General features: G+C 31.4%; 1 protein-coding gene and 1 non-coding gene across 2 annotated transcripts in view; one reads left to right on the top strand and one right to left on the bottom strand.

The window, feature by feature from the left end:
* Window positions 1-1,204: 1,204 nt before the first annotated feature.
* Window positions 1,205-1,277, bottom strand: Trnaa-agc. Its single transcript has one exon. It is a non-coding gene; the product is annotated as a tRNA-Ala (tRNA).
* Window positions 1,278-7,424: 6,147 nt separating this feature from the next.
* Window positions 7,425-21,293, top strand: part of LOC119838368 (neuropeptide CCHamide-2) — a 27,369-nt gene continuing 13,500 nt past the window's right edge. Inside the window, exons 1-2 of the mRNA XM_038364297.1 lie at window positions 7,425-7,520; window positions 20,349-20,425. Of these exons, the coding sequence (XP_038220225.1) occupies window positions 20,356-20,425 (70 nt within the window). The 5' untranslated portion in view covers window positions 7,425-7,520; window positions 20,349-20,355. The remainder of the gene's footprint in view (window positions 7,521-20,348; window positions 20,426-21,293) is intronic.

Here is a 21,293-nt window from a genome sequence, read left to right as displayed (position 1 = left end):
AATGTTTCATAATAGAATTAAAGTAGGTACGAAATAGTTTGTATCACAAGCATTTCTTAAACACTTCATTGTTTGCAAAAACAACAACTCAATATGTTGTGTATTGCATAGAACAATTTGAAACGGAATGCAGGCCTTTCAACTGGTGCGTATATTTATTTACTTATTGCAATTTTACATTAAAATAATGTTAATTATTTTAAAGTTGGCATACTTTTTATGCACAAGATTACTACGGTTGTAAAGGTACTTTCAAATAATTTATGTAAGTATTAAATTAGACAAGTGAATTATATAATTATATTAGCATACTTTTAAAGTAAATATATTAAGTACAAAAAATAATAATTAAAGATTAACATATTTAATTTTTTTTTGCAGACCGTTATATTATTGCAACTAACAGTTATACTCTGTCGAAAGAGATACAGAGATTCATCATCAGAGGAGAGCATAGAAAACGTCTTATACTACCAAGACTGTCAGCACAAAAAGGATCCACAGAAGCCCCTGCAGCTCAGAGCGATGGAAACTACGACAACCACAAAGAAACCCCAAGAGTGCAAAATGTGCTGTACTATGTGTTGTGGGGACGAATGCACCCAGTCAACTTCTGGGCGAACTATGCCACTGAACAACCAAGTGCCGCGACAGCCCTTCCCCGTCCGTCCGCCAAAGAAAATTGAACCATCTCGACCGAACTCGCGACCTCGTGGACGCAGCATGCCATTCTTTGCGAGACGCGATCTTGGATTCACTAAGGATAATATAAAAAGCTTGATATCCCAGGATATGGATATACGGAAGATCTTAAAGGACCTCGTGCGGGTCACCATGCAGAAGGTTGATTTAATGCAGCTGTTGAAAAGTAAGACAGACAAACCAGCGACGGATAGCGCTTATGAAAATGACTTGTAGCGATGGTCGTGGACGGAGCCTAATGTTGTTATCGGTGATTAAGAGTGATAGTCGCATGGCTGGTCGACTTATCATGTTACGAGGAAATGTATTCACAATTTGACCATCGCTTACTAGGATTTATATTAAATCTGTAACTCATAAGTGCCAATATTGCTCTTTTATTATTATCTGGTTCTAATTGTGATTACTTAGTCAATTATTTTATCTTATATAAATGGAGTTAGATCAAAAATAAAAGTGTACAAATACGAAATTGATTAAAATATATTGAAAGCATAAAAATTGGAGGCGCCGGGTATCGATCCCGGTACCTCTCGCATGCTAAGCGAGCGCTCTACCATCTGAGCTACGCCCCCGGTAGTCGATCTTTCGAATTTAGTGAGTTTGTTCAGTATATTTTTAAATTCAACTCGATAGTAGAGTGAAAGGAAAGTCATATCGGTTTCTTCTGAAACAATCAAAGTAACTTTTTGAAATAAAATATTAAAAATAACGTTAACGAAAAGTAGCATCACTTATGACATGTAACTAAAAAAATCAAATATCATCATGGTGGTATTATTTTTTCTGTTGTGGAGAATTTTCGCTATATCGTGCCGCATATATTTAATATTATTAAATGTCAAAATATTGAACTAAAGATGTTAAATTTTCATTGATGACTACTTCAAGTGCTCCATGTGTTGTATTGCTATTAAAAGCGATGTCCGGAATATTATTCTGAATTGGTATAACAAATGACATGAAGTGAATGAATGACAAATGAAGGTATTTTGGAAATAAGTTGGTGGCACTGTATGAATATTGTCCTTATACTTATCGCACAGATAATTGAGTTTTAATGTAGACAAATAAAAATATATCAAACTTTTCTCGTGAATAGACAACATAATAACATTTTGAACACGAAAAATAAAAAAAAATCTGAAAAAGTTTATGCAACAATTATCATGGATAATTCTAAAATGTCGACGGAGTCCTTTGGGATACTAAATATTAACAATATAATGCAAATTTCAGAAATTCACGGAATAATTTCAGTGAATTTCACGCTTCGTCGACAAACTTTTAAAATCGAGTTAGATTTTTGCCAAATAATATATAGTGAACTTGTACTGTTTTCAGTTTATTCAGTTCAGATTAATGTAAGAGAAATATTGAATAAGTATTTATATACATAGTCTATATCGAGTATATACTCGATTCAATTATAATGTGTGTTTTCCGTCTTGTTTAGAGCATAAATTTATTTAAACTAAATATGAAAATTTGGTTGGGTTTATTATTACGATTTAGTTAAAAAAACTAGTTGACAGTTATTAAAAAAATGATTATCTTTACCCAAAAACGTGGGAGGCGTTTTTATCTGAAGTTAAGCCGAAAGATTTCGATGGGTTAGGCGGCTAGTTTCCTTCTGATGCTTTCCCTCAAATTAAGGAGTTCCTTTTTACGTTTAATAGAAATAATTATTGAAATATAATAATAAATAATAAATAATTATTTATTTGAAATTTGCCTAATAATTATTATTTAGGCAAATTTCAAATTTAGTAGTGTTAACTCTCGAGGAACGCGACTGGCTGTTTTTGTATACAGCAATAATTACTAATCGTCTGTCCCTTATGGAATCGGGAAGGATATGGCTTTCCTGATTCCACCACAGTATATGCAATCAAGAATAATATTTTATTTCAATACACCGAAAATCGAAAATAAAAGGCAGTGGTGGCTCAGTGGTGAGAACCTCGGACTTCAAAATCGGTAAGTCGGGGTTCGAGACCGGGCGAGCGTGCAGTAAATAAATTGATTTTTCAATTTATCTGCGCATGTGGATAACATCACCACTCCTTAACGGTGAAGGAAAACATCGTGAGGAAACCGGCATGTCCAAGAATTAAAAGTTCGACGACATGTGACATCTGCCAATCCGCACTTGGCCAGCGTGGTGGATTATGGCCTGAACCCTCATAGGAGGCCTGTGTCCCAGCAGTGGGAACATATATGGGCTGATGATGATGACACCGAAAATGCATCCTATTTTATGAAGTCCTTGGTACTCTGTGCTGAGGAAATATCACAAACGGGATTAAAAACCTCAAGATCAATAGTACCTGTATAGCCGAATAGGACAACACATAAAAACTTATAACTTTAAAATTCAATTCTATTAAGGAGGCTGTAATAGAGAGACAGTTTATTTACTAGATAATATTTAAATATACGAACTAATTTTAAGTATTACTTATATATATGTATGTAACCTTTTTGGTGACAAAAAATAAAGTCTATAATAATGTAGTGCCTTGTCATCAACAATGTAATCACATCGGAGAACTGTGATTTGTTATCAACTGACAATAGCAATAAGGCATTATTACAGAACATTTCTATTACGTTTAAATGCGGTGCTTTTATTTATAACAATTATATACTTTTGTACTTATTATTATGCAATTTATACGAACTTTCATTAAACATTCATATTGTTAGGTAAGGCGTAAAAAAAACAAACCACTTTTTAATAAACGGGTACAAGTGTGCTATTGACGATTTGCATAGACTGTTACTGTCACAATTCTGACGATTATCTCAACAGTTCATATGCTGAAACCGTCTTGGACCTTCGAAATATAACCTTCTTCTTTCAAAGGTGCTAAAAAACCTACTATCCTATCCTACTAATATTATAAATGCGAAAGTTTGGAAGGATGTGTGTGTGTGTGTGTTTGTTGCTCTTTCACGCATAAACTACTGAACCGGTTGCAATGAAATTTGGTACGTAGATAGCTGGACAACTGGAATAACATATAGGCAACTTTTTATCCCGATATTCCTACGGGATACGGACTTACGCGGAATAAACCGCGGGGCGCAGCTAGTATCTAATAAGTTTCAGAAGGTACAAGTAATCCTTATATGTCGTCCATGATGAATGCTATTTACTTGTACTACTCAGGTCCACTAATGTACTTCTATCTTATAATAATACACCTTTGTGATAGTAACAAATGACGCAGTATTGTAGCCAAACGAGAAATGTCTACAACGGTTCAGCGTTTAAATTGGACAATGGTTTCCTTGAAGTGTATGTGAATTTATAAACTGTAGTGTTTTAGATATACAATAATTCTTTTAGGATATATTCAAACCATTTAACGGGCTTTTATTAGTTTCAACAGTATGTGATATATAACCAACTCCTTTGAACTCGATTTTGAACAACTTTAAACGATTTTTTATTATATTTTGTTAAGGGAATTAGAGTCAACATTGACTATGCCAGCCTCATACACAATGAAGACTAACCTACTAGTATCTGCCGTGTTAATCCTACTAATCCTACTATCCTACTAATATTATAAATGCGATAGTTTGTAAGGATGTGTGTGTGTTTGTTGTAAAACAACTGAACCGATTGCAATGAAATTTGGTACGTAGACAGCTGAACAACTGGAATAACATATAGGCAACTTTTATCCCGATATTCCTACGGGATACGGATTACGCGGGTGAAACCGCAGGGCGCAGCTATTACTAAATATAGTCCATATTAGCTGCATCCGTGTTAGGTGCGGATAAAACAGTCTGGAACATACCCACATCAGTAAGATTCACATTGAACTTACGTAAAGTAACCGATTTTTATCGACTCAATTGTCCCACTTTAAACGAACAGGTTTAATTCAAATTTTGTACACTTATTAAGGATCGATGACAATACAATAATTTCATGAGTTTCATGATTTATTGTTTATTCATTTATTCTTTATAGTACATATCACCGAAAGAAAAACAATAAATTGTCATTATAAAAAAGACCGCGCCGACACATATGCACTAAAAGGCGGCCTTATTGCTCAAGAGCAGTCTCTTCCAGGCAACCTTTATTATCCTGATTAGGATCGCCGGGATTAAGTACGTTCCTTACGTATATTCTGTATAATAATAGCGAGACAATTTAGTTGTTTCTATCATTAAAATGTGATCTCTAGTTTTTTTGATATTATAATATTTCGACTTTTAGGATACATGAATAACTGGGGATTTGATTGAACGTTTTTATAAGTATATAATAAGCGTAATATATTCTTATTTTTAACCGACGTTCTTCAAAACGCAGGAGGTTCTCAATTCGACAATGTTTTGTAAAAGTGATTAAAAACTTCTATTTAATTCGATTCAAAGAGTCTTTCTTTTTACACGCTTTTTATTAGCTTCACCTGTATGTTTGTTTGTAACCGACTTTTTTGGGTGCGATTTTGACCCACTTTAAACGGCCAGATTTCGTTCAAACTTTGTAGATTTATTGAGGACCGATGACAATACACTAATTTGATAAAATTATTCCATTTTTCAATTTCAAAACATGATAAAAGCGTGTTTTTTAGTTTTTTTAAACTATTATAATATATTATTTTTAGTACTCTGACATTTCAACCTGTATATATAAATCTATCAATCAAACATAATTTACATATTAGTTGCCTCTCATATTTATTTTGACTCGAAGTTCGTCAAGTCAATTTGATTACAATATCACAAAGATCCAATGAACCGATTCGATTGTAAACTGTTTCCCAGTTATCTAAACTAAATTCACGTAGTTTAATGCATTGTTTCGACGTTAATTTAATTATTTTCGTCTAAGTAAGTTCTTAGAATAGTGAAGCATGCAGGTATGTATATAAATCAATTGAATGCTATCTGTTAGCTATTGGTTTGTAGCGATATGATTTGTAAATAGAAATTCATAGTATACTATATTATACGATTAAAATAAAACATATACTGATTTCCTCTAATCAGACTACTTTCAAGTAAGTTTTTAAAGAAAACAGTGATCTGTGGCTGGATAATTGACTACTATAAGGCTGTTCTGTTTATAAAATCCTTTTACGTTATTTTCTAGGGTTCAAGCTTCGTTGTCCTGATTGTCTGTCTGCCCTCCGTCCGTAGGTATGTCACGTGATCCATAACAGTTTAGTTGCCGCCATAATAACGAATAATAGAAGATCGAGGTTAAGCAACATTCGGCAAGGTTTTCCATTGGATGGGTGGTAATGTTCTTTTGTTTATTTGTATGGAATCTTTAGTGTCGCGAGTCCTTCTCGTACTTAATCATTTTTACATACATTATACTTCAAATACTATTTCAATATGTGTTATTTTTAAGTTAAGACAGATTTGACATAAAACAACATCTTTAGGTGTAATATAATATATTGCCATAACCAAACATTAACTGAAAATCAAATCAAACGATCATCTTATTCGAATTTAATGTTTTGTGAGTTTATTATAATAACGTAACGCAATATTAGTATCAAATATATTAAATATTTATAACTTGTTTCTTTCATTACTATTATTTGTAACAATTTCTCTTCAGGGCGACGCAAGTGCTTAAAATTAAGTAAAACTAAATATTTAATTAATTTTGTATTTATTCATAAACTGAGACAACCTTTTAATCTAATATGTGTTTTAATTCAAGTATTTTATCTGATATAACTTCATCAAATCAATTAATTGCAATATAATAGATGCAACAATTGAATATTTTAAACATGCTGATACGTATGAGTTATTTGTAATATAACATAACGATAAAACTCATAACACCGTTTTTCCCGCCAAAATAATATCGATATCCCCTAACTGTCAAAACTTTGTTAGCTGCCAGATTGAAAAATAAAAATAACCCATGGGAATCATTACAGATCTGTGATAACAGCTGTAATTAAAAAGCTTCGAGTGTTTCCTATAATCAACTGAATAACAACTCCATAATCAACTGATTGCAATTTTAATATCTTGAGTGTGTATGGTGTGTGAGCGAGAGGCACATGCGCTGTCTCGCTCCACCCCTAAACCCTGAAGTCAGTGGTTGGAGTTAGCTTTCTGTATAGAGCTACGAATCTATAGAGATAGTATTTGTTTATAAAGTTTCAGTTTTTTGAATCCACGTTTTGATTGTCTGTATTATGGTTTTAATTTTATGATTGTATAATATAGTATTAATATGAAATTCAGTTTCTTTTAGAGGTTATTTACTGCTTCATTATCCTATATAATTGCTTTAAAAAGATCGTAAATGCGTAGCTTAAAGAGTGAGATATTATATATTGTGAGATACTATGAGATGTTGTATATATATGTTATATTTATTTTTTATATATTAAACAAATAAGATTAATTTGTTATAATGTTGGGTATATCGTTAAGTGATATTACCTATTTTAATAATATTCATGTGACGTACATACTCTAAAAATTATTCGCATCGTCTACTTATTTCGGTATACAGACACAAAATGTCTCTACATTTAAGACATTTAAAACAGAAATTGCAAGTAATTACAAAATACGATATTGAAAATTGCTATCTATATAATACGTGGCTTTAACACTAACAATTCTACATTATTTATTTAGTATAGAATGTACATATTTATTGTACCTACGTACGCTCGTCCCACGCTCTCCGCGCTACCTAGATCTATGGGCGGGTTTTAAAAGTCCGTGCTCCGCCCGCCCCATCGTACTTTACGTGGTAGCAGCGCTGCTAGTGGTTCCTGAACGAGCACCTGGACTTTGGCGTGAGTAGAAGTTTTATTTATTGTTTTTTTTTTAATGTGTTACGGCCAGGTTTTGAGTGATGTTCTAAATTTAAAAATAAAGCAATCGAATGGGGTTTAATTTTAATTTATTAGGTCAATTTTTTAAAATGAAAGTAATTAAATTATTTAAAATTTCACCTGAGTAAGTGTGATAAGGTTAAGAGTAATTTAAAGTTTTTACGGCGTTTTTAAAGTTTTTGAATGTTCGTTTAAATAATCAAAGTTACTTTTATAATATTAAATATAAGTATAGATATATTTTTTTTGAATTATGCTCTATATTAAATGTACTAACAAAATGTGTGAATCATAAATCTCCGTACATTACTCGTTGAAATTTGAAACAATAAGTCAACGAAACTTATTGTTTCAAATTTGTACGAAGTTATCGTGAAAGTAAAACAAAGTTTATTAATTTCTATAAAAAAATAGAATGAAAATAGCATTTCATTATCGGTCACGTGAAAACACCGACTCTTTAGACTTGATTTTGTCACGCTTCAAACGGACAGATTTAATTCAAACTTTATACTCTAATTATTAAGAACTGGGGACAAAGCAATATTATCATAAGATTATATTATTAGCCTGATTAGAGTCGCCAGGTTAAAAATAATCCATAAACCAGTGAAAGTTTAGGATAGGGAGTTTTAAGAGTTTTTTTACTAAGTACATTTAGGGGAAACTGAGCTGGTGGGTTGCTGGCAAGCGACCACCACCGCCCATTCTCGGCCTCCGGTCTAATAATTAATTTATAAGTTATAAAAATCAATAAATACAAATCAAAGACTAAGAATATGTTTCTTATAATTACAAATAGATAACTCGTTTTAAAATTTGCTATAACAAAACCTGTTAGCATTTCTCTATTCGACGTATTTTTTATTTGCGTAAAACTGTTTTTACATTATTATACAGTGCGTTAATTTTGTATTTTTATGTAAAATATGAAACTCTTTAGTTAGAAATCGCTGACTGGCTTGAGTATTTCATGAAAGATTATTTATTCGGGAAAAAATTTATCCGTTCAATTGTAGTCACGCTGTAATTTAAAATTATTTAATAACAAATTACTTCTCTAGTTTTAGTAATGGCTGTTTTTATACATATACAAATATAATTTAAAATTATTCAAAATTAGACAGTTTTAATTATTGGAAAAATATTCATAATATAGACAGGGTGGATAACATAATGCACGTACGAAAAAATAGAACCTACTAACAGATGGCCGAAGACTAGATCTTTTGCATAAAATGATGATAATGATTGTTTTATTTATTTAATTAGGTGTGAATTAACTGATCAATTATATAAAATAGTTTTTATTGATACCATGTAAATAGAAATAACATCTTATAAATTTAAAACAAAACGTAAAAACAGTAAAGGTGACAAAAATCACTCCTCAGCAAAACAGCAACCATTTTAAGCTAAAAATGTATTACTTAGAAATGTATCATTTATTAATATCAATGTTTTAACTATATTAGAAATAATACAATGTACCTATGTATTGTTGTGTCGACATCAACATAAAGTAGCATAAAAATTAGTGCAGAGGCAGCTTAGGACCACGCAAAAATTACTGAACCGATTGCAATGAAATTTGGTACGTAGGCAGCTAGACTACTGGAATAACATATAGGCAACTTTTTATCCCGATATTCCTACGGGATACGGACTTTATTTACATATGATTACGGACAGGTGAAACCGCAGGGCACAGCTAGTAATTAAATAAATGTAAAAGACAAATAATGAATAATAATGAATACCATTGCCATTCGGCATCTGTAATTCTCTGTTTATACAAATATTAATATCTGTATTGACTTTTAATTTCATTTCGAGGTATTAAAATATGTTTGTCCGTCTTTATGTCTTTATCTTCTGGATTTTTTTATCGTAACCAGATTTTAAAACAAGTGTTTAATGGAAAATGAAACTAGTAAGGTGGTATCAGAATTTCTCTTATTTCACACTTTTGCAGGTAAAACCAGCAATATATAAACCTATATTGATATATAAGTTTTCGAACATAGTCCACCTTTTGACGCAATAGGGTAATTGAAATATAAAGCAAAGCTTCAGGTGTGTGTGTGGTGTTGTAAATTGTATTAGCGATTTGTTCTAATATTAATAATTGTAACTAGTTATTCCACATCAAACAATTCAGAATATAAATTCTTTCCGTAATATAGAAAAGGAATTTAAAGTATTTCTACGGGTGTGTGTTTTTCCGCTAGATAAGCTACAATAATTCCAAATTTCATCAAAATCCGTTTAGTAGTTATCGCGATATATAACAAACCTGCATCCGTTCTGACAAAGTTTCGCGTTATAACATTATTAAGCAGTATGTATGCTTTTTGTAATTTATATATTTTTTTAAATTATAAATTATATATAAATACAATTTGACAAAATGACAAGAATTCACACACTAAAACAGATGTTAGATTTATCGTTTATTTCACTAATAGTCGGTAATATGAATTAAGTTTGTTCCGTAACCTGTCCTCTGGTTTTAGGATTTATGATGCGTGTCAGTTTCACGTTTTGTCAACTCCATAACACGAATTTAAGCGTTAGAAACACAAACTAAAATAAGATAGGGAGATAGAAGGATGTTTAAGCATGATTTACCTACTGCAATGATAAATTCTGAATGAATAAAGGTTATACAAACATCGTCTTCTGATAAAAAATCATAATTTAAAAGAAAAAATGTGTTATTTTGTAAATGATTTTCAGATATAACAGTTTTAAATCTCACATACATTGAAAACATTCAAATAATGGGCACATGATATTTATAAAAATAACCGTAGTGCATTATTGCAGCAATAAATGTTTACCATCAGGCGAACCACCAGCTCAGTTGCCCGCTATGACATAAAAAAAAGCTTATCAATGAATGGCTTTGCACGTCTTAAATTCGGAGTAGTTTAATAGACGTTATTATCAGTAGAGGATTTAGGTTTGAGGACGCCCTAAGCCCGAGACGATATGGTGCCCTTATATATATAGGCCCATAGGCCCGTGCCTCACGGACTTAAGCCAAAATACGCTACTGGTTATTATACATATAAAACTTCCTCTTGAATCAATCTATTTTGAAATTAGAGACTTTTTAACGGATTTTAAACGCGATTTATTCATTATATTATTAACCCGACGTTTCGAACACTTTACAGCGAAATTTTCACTCAATCAACTAAAACAACCATCAAAATCAAAGCAAAAAACCAAAAAAATAGAAAAGAAAGACAGAGAAAGCGAAATTATTTGCCACATAAACATCTACATAGTAATTTAGTGATACTGCACTTACAATATTCCATTATCATAAAGCTTAAAGCTGTATAAAATAGATTTGTATTGAGGCTAGCAGGGATTCATAAGGAGCTCGTTTAACTGTATGCGTGCATACAGATGTGATGAAATTGGATTGGTTTGGCAGGCGTCGTATTTTAAATTTTTGTTACGCAAATCTGTGAACAAAATATGTGAAAGATTGTTCCAGAAAATTCTATTGCGTTCTTCGTTCTATTTAGGAAGGGGAAAATTTAGAAAACGACGTTAGAGGTAGTAGCTTTTCATAAATATATTTATGCCATGAGTGGGCTAGTGAGATGGTGGTTCGCCTGATGGTAAACGATCACCATCACCCGTGAACATTTGGAGAATGCGCTGCCCGTTTTTAGGGGGAAGGGATAAGGAAAACATTGACGAGTGGATAGAAGCGATGGACTAGGAATGGTGAGGAAACGGTAATGGGCCTCCGGCTCCCCCATTCGCCAAATGAAACACAGTAGCATTTCTGTGGAGGTGTGGTACTTCCCCAGTGCAAGCTGGGTGACGAAGCAAGGTGACGAAGCTTGTTGGACTTCAATATTAGAATTTAAAATTAGAAATAATATATACGAACAATATAATAATATATAATAAATACGAACGGATGGATTATTTTTCGTTTCAAATAGTTTGAAACTGCTTATATTTATAGAAAATTTTAGTTTGGTTCCTCCTTTTGTTATAAAGTGACGATGCAATTCTGTAGGGGAAGCTAGGTGATCAATTTTGTGTGCCTTACAGCTTATGATATAACAAGATAATAGCTTTTAGAGATGCACAGAACTCAGTATATTTTTACTCACAGACTAAACACGATATTTTGAAATCTAGCTGACAATGGGACATGCACAAGAATGATAATTAGTATTTCGAATGAAGTTGTGGATAGATAGTTATATAAAAAATAATTATTTATTACTAGCTGCGCCCCGCGGTTTCACCCGCGTAAGTCCGTATCCCGTAGGAATATTGGGATAAAAAATAGCATGTATGTTATTCCAGTTGTCAGCTATCTACGTACCAAATTTTATTACAATCGGTTCAGTAGTTTTTGTGTGAAAGAGTAACAAACACACACACATCTTTACAAACTTTCGCATTTATAATATTAGTAGGATAGGATTTACGGAGAAATTTAACGCATTTGAAATAACACAAAATGTTTGTTCCGATAAGTCTTACGTATATATGATATTTAAAATACATAAACGAACAATTTGCTAATTTATTCAAGGATCTGTGTTGACTTTAAAGACTTTTAACTATTCATATTATTGCATATTATTCTACGTAATTTCTGCAAACATCGACGCTAATTTGCAATTGAGATCTGGGCTTTAAACTTCATTTAAATTTATGAGTTAAAATGGTAAATAATGATTGGAAAAGTACACAGCTTACTCAAAATGTAGTAAAAATTGTTTCTTTGAGACATTACAAATATATCGTAAGCAGTGTCATTAAAAATTATCTATGTATGATTTGAACCATAGACAATAATTGGATCCGAACAGAACTATACCCAAAAAGAAGTGAAAAATTCAAATTTCACAGTGTTAGAGATCGGTTACACACACCTACAAAAGGGATACATTCTATCTTGCTTTTCATTGATTATTAACTGTAACACGTCAATTTCTGTACAATGAAGATGTTACAAAAATTAATTGTTTCCTTGCGGAGCGATGGTCATATTCCATATAAAAAAAGTGAAGTCCCGTGTCCCCTAGTGGGGTATGGGGCAGATGATGTACATCTGTTTCACTGATCGATTTTCTTTACGGACAAGTAGGTGATCAACCTTCTGTGTCCTGCCAGACCGAGACATTTTTTTTTTGTGCGTCCCCACCGGGAATTGAACCCAGGACCCCTCGGTTCTACGCTCACGTGTTAACCACTGTACCAAGGAGGCGGTCCTTTCATATTCCATATGCGACTTATTAATTCGTAGACTACGTACGTATTCGTAAAATATAAAGATTGAAGAAATAATCGCCAGACCACCAAACGTTCGTAATGTATACTAATATTATAAAGCTGAAGAGTTTGTTTGAACGCACTAATCTCAGGAACTACTAGGAAGGCTATGCCATATATGTACCAGAGGCGAAGCCATGGCGGACCGTTAGTGCAACATATACCTACAAGCTATTAAACAATTATTCCTGTAAATCTTTGTAACTAAATTGCATAGGAATTTTTAACTCCTAGCCATATTTGAATTCTTAACTTCATTTTTCCGCTAATCTTCCAAACTTTACCTCATCCTTTGTTATAATTTAAAATATTCATATTATAATAATCGTGTTTGAGTAATGTTATATAAGCGTAGACAAGAACTGTTTATTTAATGAACCGATATCTTTTTTATGTTGCACAGAAGCGTGTACCGCATTCATATTTATGCCCCAAAACATCACAGTAAGTATCCCATAGCACTTTTTACCAAACAGTATCCCGACAAAGGGTTACAACGCTACGATTTCTCGGGATTTATCGAGAGACAAAGATCTGTATCTATATTTCATTGCGTGAATTATACTTGCAAAATAGCGAAAGGAGTTCTCACACGTTACTCAGAATGTACGATTAGATTTTGTATATCATCGATTTAAGGAACTACCCTTAAAAATTTAGGGTCAATCAATAGTTATTGGGCACTCTTCAAAATGTCAATTTCATATTGATAATGTTTAGTGAAGACTATTTGAAAAGAACGTTATATTAAACGTAATAACGGTTTATCGTTGTGGCTTCATGATTTCTTCCTACGCTTATTGATAGATATTATTATTTTGATGTAATATTTTATGAACATTGTTTTTAACAACATGTATTATAAAGTAAAGTTTGATGAAGATTTCCTGGCAGAGTTGGCTTTGAGCCATAAGGCCGACATTTAAACAATTTTTCTTTTTCGTGTCAAAAAATTTTGTTTTCTTTATTTATAATATGATAAATTCTAAGAATACATAAATACATTATCTTATATCTTTAAACGAGTAATTCTTGTACATATATTATATATAATTGGAATCTCGGAATCGGCTCCAACGATTTTCATGAATTTTAGTATATAGGGGGTTTCGGGGACGATAAATCGATCTAGCTAGGAATCTTTTTTAGAAAATGTCATAATCGTGTTTTATTCGTGTTTTATCGACTTAAAATTACTTTTTTAACAAATAGAAGGCGTTTGAGTAGTCCCAATTTATTATGACTCTTCCTGACATCTATTGGCGAATAATTTTTTTAATGTCATACCGGGCAACTGAGCTGGTGGTTCGCCTGATGGTAAACGATCACCACCGCCCATGAACATTCGCAGAGGCTCAGACCTCTGAAAATGCGCTGCCCGCTTTTAAGGCATATGGGATAAGGAAAGGATTGATGAGTGGAAAGAAGGAATGGACTGGGAAGGGCTAGGAGAAGGAAATAGGCCTCCGGCTCCCCCACTCACCGTACGAAACACAATAGCAAGCTATTATTTCACGCCGGTTTTCTGTGGGGGTGTGGTACTTCCCCGGTGCGAGCTGGCCCAATTCGTGCCGAAGCGTGCTCGACTACCACATACAAATAATAATACTATTTTTTGGAGAATAAAAAAAAAAAAACTACCGAGCAAAGCTCGGTCATCCAGATACTATAATTTAAAGTAGAATTTGAATGAATAGTTATTTGTTTATTGAGGATACATTTTAACGGTGTTGGAATTGTCAAAATACATTACGTACCTAATGGATCTTCTTGTGAGCACTTACACAGCAAGAATCGCTAAGGAATACATGGCAGGTATTTGTTATCTGTAAGGCTATATTCCTCCCGGGAGTAGTCTGTCGCAAGTGATGTGTCAATTGCTTTATGTTTTATTGTTCATATTATGATAGCTATATTAAAATGAAAGCTATGTTAAAATATAGCTTGCATTTTGAGCTAAGGTCTGTGGCTTGTATTTTGAGCGCGGGAAGAATTTGGCGCCAAGGGGTGGCCATTTTGAGATAGTGACAACCTTTAAAAAAGATCGAAATAATGTTTTTGAAAATTTATAAATACAGGATAGCCGTTCGTTTTAGGTGTTGCAAGGTTAAAAAATGATATCAAATTTAAATCTTAAGCGAAGAGACGTCAAGGTATTTATTGAAATAAAAAATGGGTGTTGTTGGTGAATATCATTACGTTTTGATCATTGATTTTGGATCTGGTTAATTTTAGTATAGTTTTTTTTATTTAAGTACAGATATATACTATAAACTTACAATATTATTAGATTATGATTTTCTACCAATATATAAAAATAAACACTTAATTATTATTTTTTGTTCTGATAAATAAAATATAAGTAATTACTCATAGTGAAGGGGTTTTTACGTTGTTACAAAACAAAGTCTAAATGCAATTCATTTAATGAATTCAACATATGGACAATCAAATAAAGTATACTGAAGGTAACGGTAAACATATTAACAAATTCCCAAACAAATAGGTATATATCAACAAGGATTTTGGAATGCTTACATAAATTTGTTTTATATTGAGACGCCCAGAACTCTTGCTTACATTCTTTTAAAGAGTAAATCGTAATAAGTAGATATTTATAGTCGAAGTTTGGCATTTTTCTTAATGTCTTTGGAAGTTAAAGGATTCCTTTTTATCGAAACGGTTTATGACGAATAATATATTGTTGGAACTTATTTCAATTTATTTGTTAGAAATCTTACTAGATGGGCTAAACGAGGGAGGAAAAGGCATGTATCAGTGATGGCCAAATTTATTATCATGATGTTAAATTATTACAAATAGGTATAAATATGTAATTATTTTACAACGTCATTACTAAGATAAACGCGGATGTTTGTGAGTATGAATGTATGGATATTAATAGCAAATATGATACATGAAACTAGCCGATAAATAAGTGCTATCTTCTTTCTCAGATGGCCTACCATGACGTCTTATAGCAGGAGTAATTACAAAGCTCTATCTTTTTCACACCAGATTACACCTATTTTCAGGTCATGATGACATCCCTGAATTTTGAATAGTAGAAAAAATAACTTTATATTGTTTCAGAAATAGGCTTATATATATATATATATATATATATATATATGCTAGTAAATGTGTTATATGAGATTTTTAAAGGGTAAATCACTTAAGATCGCCTATATACAAGCGTGATTTGTCATAAAACGCGTGTAAAGTCGATTCAAAAGCATTAAACATTATCTCTATACACATGAGTACATCATTTGTCACTTTACGACAAAAGCCTGGCTGCTTTATGATGTTTTAGTATTCATAATACCTATCAACATAATATGGCCATAGAGTTCATGCTTTCGCGCCAAAATAAAGGATTGTGATAAAATTTTTATATCACATCTTAAAGTAAAGTCACGTGGAAATAAGAAACATACAAAATAAGAAATATTGTTTTAAAAAATTAAAACAACGCACGCTTTAATAATATAATTTACTAAATTGTTTCATTTGCTCTTTTACAATAAAACTTGAGTTACAATATAGTGTAACTGTCACGATATTCTTTTATGTTAATACATTATTTTAACAGCGAACATTATCAAAATACTAGTTTTTTGCTTTTAAATATTAGTTCGATGATTTTGGCTTAAAAAAAGTCCTATTTTCGATTTCGAAACACGCAGAACAAATAGTGCATTTCGAAGATCTTAAATTAAAGCATGTAAGTAGGAAGACAAACGACAAATCAAATTTACGGATTTGTAGGGTGTATTTGGTGATATATTTAGTTAAATACCCTCATGTTGACTGAGAGACTTCGTGCATGAATCTAATCGGATTCGGACCAGCAACACAACTAAGTTAACTATTCGATGCTACCGGTCGCGGCGAGCCGACCAGTTTAACCTGACCTCTGCATAGTGTTGATTTGGAAAATCTATGTTTTCAATTGAGTGATTCGTTTGGTAGTTACATTTGAAAATTCAGACATTTAAATATAGTAGGGCGTAATATTTTACTCGTAGCATATTTATTGACCCTCATAGGAGGCCTGTGTCCCAGCAGTGGGAACATATATGGGCTGATGATGATGATATTTATTGACCTGTTTCAGGTTTCTATTAGCGTTTCGTACCCAAACTAAACCAGGCCTTAATTACGTATAAACTGGATGATACATAACTTCAAAATTAAAATAATGTTTAATCAGGTATCTCGATCAAAGTTGGACAATCTTTTGTGTCTGACATCTTGTATGCGATTGAGTATTATTTTTCATAATAAATGATAAAAAAAATGTCAAAAATGTGTAAAATTATACGTAAAGCTAAAAATATTCAACGAGGGCGAAGTTTCACTTCACACAACATTAAAATAAACAATTTTAAAAGCGTTGCATTACTTACCTTCAAGGTCATCCTCCTAAAATTATTCCTCTCTCGGGATAACCTAAATCTAAATATGAAACTACAAGATTTCGCGCTTATTTTAATTATTTACCTAGTTAACGTGACAAGGTGCCTGCGTCTCTTCTAATGGATTTAAATTTATTTTATACACTTACTAGCTTGTTATTTGTTATAAGAATAATATGGAATAGACTGATAAGAAGCTCCAATATAGATAAATAGAAGTGTGTTGTGAATGCATCGTAGGTATTTACAGTTAACCCACAGATAACAAGTATGTTATCTGTATACAGTATAGTAAAATTGTTAAACTAATTGATTTTTTATTAATGATTTATAGCGATGGAGGTATCGAATTCGTAGCTCATTTTTATATCTTTGTGATGTTCATGGATCATCTTTAACAGAAATCTTTATCAAATCTAAATCATTTGATTCTAACAAATATATAAAACGCAAAGGTGACTAAGTACTGGATCGATCGGGCTGTAATGAAATAGCCACTTTGGTGTAGACAGCCGCTTAGAAATAATTTTGATTAATTCTACCCCTAAGATGATAAAAAAGGGGACGGAAGGTACCATGACAATTTATTATGATCACACGGGTAAAACGGATAGTTATAACATGATTCCTTATAAAACAGAAACGATCTTCTACAGATCATAGTGAAATAAAACTCACATATTATTAATTCCATTTGTGATTGGTAAATTCAATTTCATAAATTGACTGGTACAATTTTATTCGCAATTTGTAAATTAAAGACTGTATGTAGTACCAGGGATTTGCAACGCACTATATTGTTTTTTCATATATCGATATTATGAATGCAGTGAGTGATTTATTGATTGTGTATGGAAATTGAAAATATACGTTAAATATGTAAACTAGATCTTAAGAATTATGTAATATATTAATTAAATACAATATATTTTGTTTGGAAAACAATTATTATTATCATACAATATCAATGTTTATAGATACATTATTTATATGGGTTGAAAGCTCACAGAATTGAGTAATAGAACAGAAAAACATTTCAAATATATTCAGAACCTCTTTCGTTTTTGGGGTCCGTAATAAAAGTATGTAGTTTTTTCTTAAAAAATCGACAAAAGTTTTAAATTAGGAATAGTAAATTGAATTCTAGTGTCTCAAATATTATAAGAATTATCATTAAAGCTAAAAATTAGAATTAAACGCTGGTCGATCGGCGTCGCCTCCGTCAGTCCAATCTTTCAACTAACGTACATTTTCGAAGCATTAAAAGAAAGTTCAAAGGTCATCAGCTATTCCGTTGACCACAATCAGATGTCACAGATAGGTCAGGTTTCCGAATTCATCAAAGGCAGAGTTCAATATTAAATGGACACGTGCAAGTTGATAGGCACAATCCGATTTGTGGTTAGCGACTACTGCGGACGCGTGTTTGACGATATTTTGCACGAGTAAATGTTTACATATTGAACAATTGTTCGCATTCATAAAATAAAGTGCATCAGATAGATATTGAATCGCGATCGGGTAGGGTTTTAATTTCAATAATTGGTAGGAATGCGAGGCCTTTCGTATTTGTTACTGGATTTATTTTTTATTTGCAAAATAACAGCCAGAATTTTAAATTAAGAATTACGATTATTTACAAGGCTTTTAGTACATTAATTCACAGAAACACACACTGCACATACAATCTACACTACTTCAAACCTCACAGATTTAAAGTAATTTAATTTATGAATATACGAATTACTTAAAGATTAATTGTAAATTATTTAAATTGTTAATTGTTAAATATTATAAATTTATATTAAATTCTAGAATTTAAATTTCATATATATGTAGCAGATATTATATTATATTATTGTATCTCAAATTGAACTTTTATGTACTGTATCGGGAAGCCACAGAGTCCTGAAACGTAGCGAAAGATATTGAGAGTTTGGGGTCCATGTTTTATGCAATGCATAATTTTTCCCATACTGTTTTTTATTTTTTTTAGTTTATTTAATTTTGAATGCAACAGTATTGTTACTTAACGTACATTATATAGTAAATTAATTCAAAATCATATTTCTGGATTGTCTTCCAGAGGTTGACGTAAAATTAAAAACGTAATTGAAAGAGTAATGAGGGATAATAGCATTAAAAACTTGGAGTGTGCCGATTTCCAGATAGAATCGACTTAAAAATAGAAGGAACTTCTTATATAAACGAGGTGTGTTTCGTTATTGTAGCCAGTTAATCAGAAATTTTAGCAGGCAATGAAATTTTTACGAATTTGCTTGGATAGCTGGATGTTCTTTTGAGATTTTTTAACAGAGTTTTGACGAGAAGCTATTAAGTAATCTTCTTTTTTAGGCTTCGTCTAAATAGATCATGTTCTAAGTTCTTTTATAGACTTTATAATAAAGATATATATGTTGATGATGGTATCGCTTCATTATTGTTATGTTTAAAAGTTAAAAACACTAGTAAATATTTCAAAAAATAAGAAATAAAGATATAAATTTCGATATATTTTTGTTTCGAAGATATGAACAATAGAGTTTCTAATTAATTTCCCTTTGAAATAAACAAAACGTCGTAACTTTGACCACGAATTATTGTTTTTGGGTAAATGTGTATTACAAATTTCTTTAGTAGCCATTATCGATGAAACCTTTTTAGTTCAAAGTAATTTAACAAAGACGTTATACGTTATTTTTTATTATGAAAATATGTGAAGGTTATATATTTTAATAAATACATAAGCAGGTAATTACTTATATAGTTTATTGCGTTTTCAGTTTTTATAATAACTATGTTTTTATTAATAACTGACAAGTATTTAAAATTAAAAACTGAAATAGTCGAGTAGAGATATTATTTTCATTCATATTATTATAAATTCAGAAGAATAGAGTGAATACAAAAGTTCGTTTAAATACTTTTTTCATTTATGGTTAACCAAAAAAAAACGTGGCGTACTAAAACATCACCTGTATTGAGTTTTGGTGGGAATAATGGGCTTGAAATAGTAATAGATACTATCATTTTATACTCTTTGTTGCAGAATAAAAATGGCGCAGAACCTGTTGGCATTCTCTGTCATCGCAGTACTTGTAATAACAGTCGGCGTTAACGCGAAACGTAAGTCTATTTATATATATCACACTAGCTGTTCGCCCCGGCTTCGCCCGTGGTACATATATAGTCTATGTTACTCGTGGATAATGTAGCTTTCGAATGGTGAAAGTATTTTTAAAATCGGTCCAGTAGTTTTTGAGCCTATTCATTACAACCAAACAAACAAAGTTTTCCTCTTTATAATATTAGTGTAGATAAATATACATAAAGTTATAAGTTATCTAATATAATGACGCAATGTTGATTTCGTTTTTTATAAATTTGTAAACAATAAGGCAAGTTGGGATTTTTTTTCTATTGTTTCTCATTTATAAAAGCATTTCAATGCTATAAAACTAAAAATTAAATATAAAAAGTTCTTTAAATTATTTATTCAGTATCATATTTAACTATTTAATAATGAGATGTAATTACAATGAAAACTCATGCGTGGTAAATATGTTCCTTTAAGAAATGATTAACAGTAAGATTTGTTGATATTAAAATACATGGATACAATACAGTCGTTTCGCCTGATTAGACCTTTACAAACTGGAAATTACTTAAGTTGGCGAGCATTTGTAATGAGACAAAACCCCTTCAATTGCGGTAAGGGATAACAATGTATTTGAAAATATATAAAAAATGTGATTTCATACAAATCTGTGCTTTTCAACAGCTTTTATATTAGCTTTCATGAATTTGTTTATTTTTAACATTATTATTTTTTTTAAACATAATAAGTAACAACATAACCTTAAATTTAAATGGAGAGATTTTACACATTTTGCTTCGATTTATATTAAATTATTCTTTTTAATACCTAGTCTTGCCATAAATATTGTAATAAAGAAAAAAGAAAATTGTTAACTGCAAATAACATTTATTACTT

Source organism: Zerene cesonia, chromosome 3, assembly GCF_012273895.1.
Source record: "Zerene cesonia ecotype Mississippi chromosome 3, Zerene_cesonia_1.1, whole genome shotgun sequence".
Taxonomy (NCBI): domain Eukaryota; kingdom Metazoa; phylum Arthropoda; class Insecta; order Lepidoptera; family Pieridae; genus Zerene; species Zerene cesonia.
This window is presented reverse-complemented; position numbering and strand designations above follow the sequence as displayed.